The sequence below is a fragment of the Grus americana genome, chromosome 3 (assembly GCF_028858705.1).
Source record: "Grus americana isolate bGruAme1 chromosome 3, bGruAme1.mat, whole genome shotgun sequence".
Taxonomy (NCBI): domain Eukaryota; kingdom Metazoa; phylum Chordata; class Aves; order Gruiformes; family Gruidae; genus Grus; species Grus americana.
In genome coordinates, this window is record NC_072854.1 from 65,154,077 (window position 1) to 65,164,272 (window position 10,196).

At 44.4% G+C, this 10,196-nt stretch overlaps 1 protein-coding gene across 5 annotated transcripts in view; it reads left to right on the top strand.

Annotated features, from left to right (window-relative positions):
• Positions 1–10,196, top strand: part of HECA (hdc homolog, cell cycle regulator) — a 43,949-nt gene that overhangs the window by 21,272 nt on the left and 12,481 nt on the right. Inside the window, exons 4-5 of one of the 5 annotated variants that reach the window (XR_008576233.1) lie at positions 596–754; positions 2,210–2,347. Coding sequence is in view for 2 of the 5 variants with exons in the window: in XM_054819076.1 (XP_054675051.1) it covers positions 2,210–2,374 (165 nt within the window). In the remaining 3 variants the exon portion in view is untranslated. Of the gene's footprint in view, positions 1–595; positions 755–2,209; positions 6,597–10,196 lie in introns of those variants that run through there. The other 4 variants (XR_008576231.1, XR_008576232.1, XM_054819077.1 and 1 more) reach the window with 4 other exon arrangements.

Sequence of the window (10,196 nt, forward strand, 5' to 3'; positions counted from 1 at the left end):
CTCCTTAATCTTTGCTGTGACTGATTCTGCTGATGGTCCTCCACCACAGCCTGAAGCAGCTTAGTTTTCATTAAATGCTCACCTCATCTGTACCTTGGGTGAGCAAGAGCCAAGGCCTGGGGTTACTGCAGACTAGAGACGTGCCTGAGGCAGCAGGGTGGTCAGCACGCAAGACAAATTGTCCCCGTGATGGGCAGAGCACTTTTGTTGTGTAGGTGGGGGTAGACTGGCCAGGGAGAAGGCGTTTGGGAATGGCTCGGTGGTCCACTCGGGATGCTCAGGAGCGGGCTGTTGCCTTCGACACGCAGGTGGTGTTACTGGGTGAGAACAGGAGCCTCGCGGAGATGCATTCGTTCCAAGTACGATCATTTCATGCTATTGCGCGTGCTTAAGAGCAATCTAAAAGACAGTTTTGTCAAAATGCAAAATGCCATTCTATTTTAAATTTAACATATATACCAAAATGTGTTGCTCAAACGACAAGTGGAATTGCTGCTACTGGATGAAGTGACGTTGATAACAATTATAACTGAAGACAGAGATATTACCTCCAAATGTAGTGCCTCTTGAGATTGTAACTTTTTTTTTCAAATAGAGACTTCTAAAGATGAAACACTGATGCTGACTTGCTAGCTCTGTAAAAGCCAGGAAATTTAAATCTGAATTGCTTCTGTTGAATGTACAAGACAAGAATTAAGGTCTCGTTATACAAGAGCCTTAATTATATGATTAATGGACAGTGTGACAGTACATGGTAAGTAATAGAACTGACTATGAAATCATTAGCTGCAGTGACTGTGATTGCCAGATAATACGCATTATTGTTTCACCGTGATTGTTACAGATGATTCTGTGCGTACAGAGGCATGACATTTAAATATGGTATATAATTTAACTCTAAATTGCCTTGCTAATTTCTATTTTGAATAATTTCATACCTTATTTCAAAATATTTAAGGAGACATCACAAATGTGCATGTAGGATAATGAACTGCAGCCACTGTCAGGTTACTAGCAGATAGCTGATGTGCTGGACGGTAGCAAAGGGGAAAACAACACTTTGGTTAAAAAGATGATACAAACCCGTGCCCTGCTAGATGGCTGTGGAGCTGACGGTTTGTTTGTTTTGGAGTCTTGTCTCAACAGGGATAGTACTTTTATAATTTCTTCCTCTCCTCATCTCAGGAAAATTCCTTAAATCAAGATTGCCACAGAAAATCATTTTTTGTTCTCTTCAGTGAAGAGCTGAAGCTTTCATTAGCGTATTGGGCTGCGAGGTTCAGCTATGATACAGCTCAGACCCTCGCTGCTCATTTGCCACCTTTACTCTCAAACTCCTTTACGGTCTCAAATCCCTTCTGCTTTTCTTGAGTATTTCAAACAGCCTGCTGAGCTTTCACACCACCTGTTGGTTTCTTTACATCAGATGGGCTGGGTTTCTCAGCTAGATTTCTTCTGAAGACTTGCTTTTTTTTGTTACTGCTGAACATTAATAGCTCTGTCTGTCCTCACCCTTGACCTTTAATTATTTCTCCTATCCACCCCGTTAATGTCGGTCCTATCTCAGTTGGATTTTGTAGAATAGTTTGTGTGCTCGAAGTGATGTTTAGTTTGTCTAACCTGATACGTATTATAAATGTTTAAATAGTTACCTAAAGTGATACGCTACCATGCCATGCTGATACAGTAGATCAAGTTATACCTGTGTTAAACCAAAAGATTAAAATGCTGATATATTTCATAGACAGATGATGTTTAAACCTCAACCTAAACCGTTCATTTGCATGGCACAAATGTAAAATTTCTCTCTTGGCTTTGGGGCTTCATTTATAATTTATTGAGACAGCACTTCTCTGCTGGGGATTGAGGAATTGGTTCGGAGATCAATCGACACAAAACAATCGTGTGTCTATAGAAAGTTTGAAATTCTCTACCTCCCTTCAGTCAGAGTGGGAGGTAGCTTACTGTCCAGTATTTGGTGGTGGTATTTCATGTGAAAAACATTGAGTATGCCTGTGAGTTACCAGTCCGGGTGAGGAGTGTCCTTACCAGCAGATCCCCTTACTGCCAGTTTCCTGACTTACCCCTCTCCGGCCGGGGAGGGCAGGGCGGGGGGCTGCGTGTGATGCTCTTTTTCAGAGACGAGGAACGGAGGCGAGTTTTGTTATTTCAAAACGGGTTTTTTTGTTTGTTTCTTCGTTTTTTACAGGCTCGGCTGAACTGTAAGCACTGCGGGAAGCCAGTAATAGATGTACGGATTGGCATGCAGTATTTCTCTGAATACAGCAACGTCCAGCAGTGTCCTCACTGTGGAAATCTAGACTACCACTTCGTGAAGCCATTTTCTTCATTTAAAGTTTTGGAGGCTTATTGACGAAAGCTTTGCTTTAGTAATAGCTATTTTATGGGTATTTCAACTTTATTACATATCTTTTTATAGGATTCATTCTGTGATGAAATTAATTTCTTTTCTAACTGAAAGAGCAGCTTCTTTGTCTGTGTACATATTAATATGTATATATACATGTTGTTAAAACCAGAATCCTCCTGACAAGATCTCTGTGAAGGTTGGAGGTAAGCCAATTTAATGGCCTTTGAATATATCCCGAGTGTGGGGTAAAGTTCAGCTAAAAATGAGTCAGTTTTATTTTTTTGTATAATTGTAATACAGTTTATAGGAAGGGCATGGGGAGATGTACAGGACAGAGACATATGTCCGGTTGGAAAGTGGGTAATTGTGTAGGGTTGTTATCCCTCCAGCTTGATGAAAATGGGAAGTCCTTGGAAAGAAACCGTCCTGTTACTGTTGAATTCATTCAGCCTTTCGCATCGGTTCCCATGGGCACAGGAGCTGGTCCCGCGGGTGCTGCCAGTCACCTCAGCAGACTTTCTTTCAGATTTCCCGAGATGGTGTACACTAAGGTATTGTGACAAGTGAATGTAAATGTATGCCAGAAAATGCAATCTTGAAATGAATTTTTTTTTTTTTTTTTGGCATAGCATATTCCTGCTGTGGGTGTTTGATGTATGTTGCCCTCAGTGATGGACCGTACGGCGATAGTGCTGCTTCCACCGGGGCTGTCATCTGCCCAGTCGGGTCATCTGTTCATACCAAAACAAGCTGGAAACCTTAAAATGCTTTATTTAAAGGTGTTTCTTCACACACATTTTAGGGAAGGAACAGGCTGAGCTGAATGGGGATGCGTTTGTATGTGTCTGCTGGGGCTGAGGCTTTGCTGCCTGCTGCAGACTGGTGTGACTGGTGTGGAAGGAGGACCATGAAGTGGGATCTGAGCTGTCAGACCTGTAAGAGCTGTGAGAGGTACTGAGTATGAAACATGGCATCGTTTTCTAAAAAAATTAATTGCTGCACCTTTGTCTTTCAAAATCGCGTTAAGTCCAGGACCTAAAAACTTGGGAGACTTTTTAAGAAAGCAAACGTAGCGTATTTGCTTTCTACATGCCTCTGCTGTACATAACAGACAGTGCATTAGGCAGTGAATTTACATCAGAGTGCTTGGCCCTGTAGACTCTGCAGTCGTTTCTTGGTTCCCATTTCTCTGTTTCTTAAATAAAACTTTTAAAATAGGTCATTAATCTTTTGCTTGGTTTCTCAAGCCAACTGAGATTTAGGGGAGGGTCTTTTTTTTTTTTTTTTGGCTTTTCTCCATAGTGTATTTATGGAGTGTTTGTCCACTCGAGAGGTGTGGGTTTTGTTTCTGTTTATGAGGTGGGATTATTTTTTGTTTCTTATGAAGTGTCTTTGTTTTCCCAAATTAGAATCCTTTTAAAGAGTGTATCTGTTGAAATTGTGATCTTAAAAATGGCCCTGATACTCTGCCACCCTGGGAAAGAAAACAAAAAAGTCAGAAGCCAAAAAAGCATTTCTTATGCTGGACTGAGAATTATACTTTCTGCTAAGTTAAGAAATTAATGTGCACATAAAACTCAAACTGAATATCCATGTTTCTTTGTGCATAAAAATGCCAAATTCACAGTTTTATTTCCTGGCTGTCTTCACTGTAGAATTAGCTCCTTTTAACATTAGCCACTCTTTGAGTAATACTCGAGCTGTGCAGAGGGCTTACGTTGGCACAGATGACTTACTGCTGACTTGAGTGGTAATGTCCGTAGAAGCCAGCCAGCTCACGTTAATGGTTTTTGCATCTGGACTGTCTATCTTGTACAGTTACACTGGTGATCTGCTGCTGGTCTGAAGGCTGTGATAGCCTTCGTCACTGGCACTCTCCTCCTGTCCTCGCTCCTGGGCTTGGTTTTGGGTCTGGAGCACGTCCTTGGGGTTTTGTGCAGTTGTTCCCTGTTTGTGACAGTTTTGGGAAAACCTCTTTCCTTCTTAAAGAAAATTATGGGAAGGAGCTTGGAAGACTTCTAACACCGTCCTGGCGTGGCTACCGCAAACCAAGTTACACCGAGCCCAGTTGCAGTGGGACCAGCACTGTAACCATTGCCCATAGGAGCAGGAGCTGGCCCAGGCACACCTGGGCTGGAAACAGATGTCTAGCAGATAAAACCTGGTTATCTGTGCAGTGTAGACTTCCCTTATGGAGAACAATCAAATTATAATTTGAATTAAGTCCTTGGGGAGGATGAGCCCTTCAACTTCGGTGGCACATAGAGCAGCCTGATGGAGTTAAGGTGGCTAACAAGGTTTGGAGTTGTGTTGCCTGGCTGAACCAGACCAGACAGACAACGGCTAGGCTGTTCCAGCGGCCTGAAATCACACATCAAAGACAAAGGTCCTGTAATGAGAAAAATTAAGGCATACATCTGTAGCTGTAGTGTTTGGCCTCGAGTGATAGTGACTCGTGCCATGAGTCTAGGGTGTTGATTCCCACATCGGTTACATGGTGGTGTGTACCCACTTTTTCATGCACTTGGTCAGGGGAGGTGTCACTGTACAATGCACATGGTAGGCGAGAAGTGGGATCTGGAGCCCTTCTAAATACTTGTTCATTTGCGTTCCTTAGATTAGCTTAATTTATAATTCTGTTCATTAAGTACTGAGGTGCCTCTTCAGACATGTAGGTGTGACAATCGAGAATGAGTAGACATGGAAAAAGGGAATTTGGCCAGCTTTAAAAACACAAGTGTATGAAAGGTTATACAAGTATATTCAAGTCAAAGCCAAGAATGCAGCAGACTGAGAAAATGGGAATTGTAAAGCATATTTAAAGTCTTAACAGTAACAATGAGTTATGTACAAATCTATCCAAGAAAACAATTTAGTTCTCCATTAGCTTTTCCTTTTAATTCTGCTGTTGAGTCTTATCTACTGCTTGAGGAAATGCCTATTTTCTTGCAAAGCACATGTAGCGCTCTAAAAATGGTCCTCGATGGAAACCAGCTGAGGTACAGAAAGATTCCTGTGAACTTTCACTCTGAAGTAAATTGTCCCTAATTTGTAGACAATGCTTTCCCTGCTTCTTGCTGGTACTGAAAACTGGGCTTGCGTTACTGCAAAATGTGGTATTTTTTGTAACATGCATCAGATTCCAGTCAAGCAGTCAGGCTTACTCTTTGGCCATGAGAGTTTCAGCTGCGCTTTGCATAAGTAGGAAGGCAGAGGTAACTTCTTGGGGACCTAATGGCTACCTAAGAGGTTAAACTAGACTACAGTTGTTTTGCTCTCTGTCTTGACGAGCACTGGAAGTAGTCATGAGCTTTTACATGTGTCAAAAGGGAAATAATTTCCCTAGTTAGGGAGCTGCTTGCTTTGCTTGTTTGGCTAAAGTTTACTCTTCATTACCTTTCATTTTTCTGATGCTGTGTGTTCTTTTTAATCTGGCCTATGGTCAGATTAAATTGTGCCTGAAATATGTTTTGTAAAGGAGAATACAGTCCTCTGGATTTGGAGGTTCATTCTACTCTTCTTAAGTGCACGATACTCCTTGTGATAGTAATAGGAGTTGCATGTGCAAATGCTTTTCTTTCCAGTAGTTAACTCTGTTTTCCATAGGAGAGGCTTGCATTTAGACGATAGACTTCATATTTTGGATGTGTAAAAATGAATTCATCCATCAGTAGGATGTTTAAAAGTAAATTTTGATAACTGTAACTAACACAATGGATATCTTTTACATGCTGAAGTTTAATTTGACATCTACCAAGGTGAACAGCCTGAAATTCTTGTTCCGTCTAATGCTGCGGAGTCATTAAAACTCCAGTGTTCTATAGCCAGCCCATAGACTATCCTGTAGTCTATTTGCATTAACATCTCCAGTGTATTCATAATGAATTTAGTTGGGAAAATAGGGATTATTCCTACAAGGGAGGCATCTAACCCCATTTCTTTCTTTTTTTCTCCCCCCCCCCCCATGTACTCTTCATTTTGCTGTACCAGGTAACTGAGGACAAACATGTTGTAAGGCCACTGGTGAGAAAACCCGTCAAAAATATACTTGTCCATAAAGGTTTCTTGTTGAGACATTCTTGGATTGCACTTTTGCAGATGGAAGAATATGTACATAGCAAATGAATGTTGATGAAACTAAAATAATTGGTTATGATATCATTTGCGTGTGTTGTTAGAGAATATTTTGTTGTGACTTCTCTGTATTAAAAAGTAATAAATACCAGACAGCTAACAGTGTGGGTTCTTCTTTCCCCCTTCTTCTCTTGACTGGTTTCTTTCACCTGTTCTTTTTAGAGAGACTTACTGTAGTCACCTTAAATATTAAAGGGCACAGTGAAAACAAGCTTTCGGTGTCAGTTAAAGCTTTGAAGACTGCTATAATAAAAGTGGAGACTAATGACCAGTGGTGTCCCTCAGGGGTTGGTACTGGGACCGGCTGTGTTGGGTTTGCGTGGCAAGGTTTTGGTAGCGGGGGGGCTACAGGGGTGGCTTCTGTGAGAAGCTGCTAGAAGCTCCCCCTGTGTCTGATAGAGCCAATGCCAGCCGGCTCCAAGACGGACCCGCCGCTGGCCAAGGCCAAGCCAATCAGCGCCTCTGTGATAACATATTTAAGAAGTAGAAAAACAGAGAGAGAGAGCTTTTGCAGCCAGAGAGAGGAGTGAGAAGATGTAAGAAACTCTGCAGACACCAAGGTCAGTGAAGAAGGAGGGGGAGGAGGAGCTCCAGGCGCCGGAGCAGAGATCCCCCTGCAGCCCGTGGTGAAGGCCATGGTGAAGCAGGCTGTCCCCCTGCAGCCCATGGAGGAAGGATGAGGGGGTGTAGAGATTCCACCTGCAGCCCGTGGAGGACCCCACGCCGGAGCAGGTGGAGGTACCTGAAGGAGGCTGCGGCCCGTGGGAAGCCCACGCTGGAGCAAGTTCCAGGCCGGACCGGTGGACCCGTGAAGGGGAGCCCACACCAGGGCAGGTTTGCTGGCAGGACTTGTGACCCCGTGGGGGACCCCGCGCTGGAGCAGTTTGCTCCTGAAGGTCTGCACCCCGTGAGAGGGACTCCATGCTGGAGCAGGGGAACGATGAGAGGAGTCCTCCCCCTGAGGATGAAGAAGCGGCAGAAATACCGTGAGATGAACTGACCGTAACCCCCACTCCCCGTCTCCCCGTGCCGCTGAGGGGGGGAAGGGTTGAAGCCGGGAGTGAAGTTGAGCCCGGGAAGATGGGAGGGGTGGGGGGAAGTGTTTTAAGAGTTGATTTTATTTTCTCATTCCTCTACTCTGTTTTGCTTAGTAATAAATTAGATGAATTTCCTCTCTAAGTTTGGTCTGTTTTGCTCATGACCATAATTAGTGAGTGATCTCTCCCTGTCCTTATCTCGACCTACAAGCATTTTGTTGTGCCTTTTCTCCCCTGTTTGGTGAGTGAGGGGAGTGAGAGAGCGGCTCTGGTGGGCACCTGGCCCCCAGCCAGGCTCAACCCACCACACCGGCACTAACATCTTTATTGGTGACACGGACAGTGGGATCAAGTGCACTCTCGGCAAGTTTGCTGATGACACCAAGCTGTGTGGTGTGGTCGACACGCTGGAGGGAAGGGATGCCATCCAGAGGGAGCTTGACAGGCTGGAGAGGTGGGCCTGTGCGAACCACATGAAGTTCAACAAGGCCAAGTGCAAGGTCCTGCACGTGGGTCAGTGCAATCCCAAGCACAACTACAGGCTGGGCGGACACTGGGTTGAGAGCAGCCCTGAGGAGAAAGACGTGGGGGTGTTGGTTGATGAGAAGCTCAACGTGAACTGGCAATGTGCACTGGCAGCCCAGAAAGCCAACCGTATCCTGGGCTGCATCAAAAGTAGCGTGACAAGCAGGTCAAGGGAGGTGATTCTGCCCCTCCGCATGAGACCCCCACCTGGAGTACTGCGTCCAGCTCTGGGGTCTCCAACATAAGATATGGAGCTGTTGGAGCGAGGCCAGAGGAGGGACACGAAGATGATCAGAGGGCTGGAGCACCTCTCCTGTGAAGACAGGCTGAGAGAGTTGGGCTTGTTCAGCCTGGAGAAGAGAAGGCTCCGGGACACCTTATAGCAGCCTGCCAGTACCTAAAGGAGGGGGCCTACAAGAAATCTGGAGAGGGGCTGTTTATCAGGGAGTGTAGTGATAGGACAAGGGATGATGGCTTTAAGCTGAAGGAGGGTAGATTTAGATATTAGGAAGATATCACTGTTAGGGTGGTGAGGCACAGAAACAAGTTGGCCAGAGAACCTGTGGCTGCCCCCTCCCTGGAAGGGAGGAGTGTTGAAGGCCAGGTTGGATGAGGCTTTGGGCAACCTGGTCTAGTGGAGACTGTGGCCCATGGCAGGGGGGTTGGAACTAGATGACCTTTAAGGTCCCTTCCAACCCAAACCATTCTATGAAAAGGAGGTGCAGGGTCTGACGTTTCCCCTTGCAAAACAGAAATCCTGTTCACTTTGTTGACATTGGAAATGCTCCTTCTGCAGCATAGCATGTCCTGTGGGAGCTGTTTTGGGAACCCCCGTGTGCTGTCCCAGCTGTTGCCGATGGGGATGAATAGAGGATGAAGTGCTGAATCTTTAACTTCTGGTTGAGTCTGTTAATGGAATATGCCCTGTTGTGTCTGAGAAATATCAGAACGGCTTCTGTAGAGGAGGATGCAATATGGTAGCACTAGGCAAAAGGGTTTCCCACATTACCAGCAAACACTTCATCTCTGAAACCCTGTTGCAAAGAAGGGAGCCTCAAATTCTTGCTTCCTGCATAAGGTTTTCAGCAGTCTGACTAATCTAATTGTGCATTTTAGCAAATCTTGCTTCATGTGCTTACAGTGTAATTTCTTATCCTTTGCATATTACCACAGAGAAGTTCAGGAAGGATGTAAATGATCAAGGCAATCCGGGCTTAGAAAAGGTAGAGCAAATACGGCCGTGGGGGAAGGTGGGCACGGCTCAAGAGATGAGGTGTGATTTGGAAATTGGAAACACTCTCCAAAGAGCAAGCTGTAGATGTTCAGGTTAATTTTGGAAGCAGATACTGTGGCTGGCTTGAATAACCTTGAAGCTGAAAACCTGTGTGTTGTGTTAATTGTGAAAAGCACTCTGGATAGCTGCCTCTTAAAATACAAAGATCTGTTTATGAGCTGGAAATGTAAATAAGCTACCATCAAGTAATTGCAAGTGAACGCAGCGATTCCATATTGATACCTTGCTGAAGGGATCGTAGGTCATGGTTTAAGCCTTAAGCCTATGGGAGAAAACTACATGAGAACTACTATTTTGGGGAGACTGTTTCTCTTGCTTAATTACTGCAGTCTTCACCACTTTGCGGGGAGGGGGTGGTACTGAGCACTGAACTGCAGAACTTCAGGTCTGATCTGCTGCGGTAATTACTGTGTTGCTGAAAGAAACTGAACAGCATTGTGAGAATGGAGGAAAGAAAAAGTCACTGGAAAAAAGCTTTTCAAGCTGTTACATGATGTAGTATGTAGTTAAAAAGGGGTGGCACAGGCAAATTGGGTTAGAAGCGTGCCTGGGCTCATGCTCCTGCTGGAGGCATCCCTGATTGTATCAGAGGAGGGGAATGAACTATTCAGGCTGCATATGTGTGTGGGTGTGTGTACCTAAAAATACATGTCCAGGTTTCACACAGCTATATTCGTATTTCATTTCTATTCTGACAGTATTCTGTGAAACAACTTATGTTCATTCTGATGCTAGTAAAACCTGGCCATATAAAACAAAACCTGCTTTCCTGTTAAGGCTGCAGCTGCTGTGCTTTGTCATTGATTTGGTACATTAGTGTTTTTTGGCCTTAAAT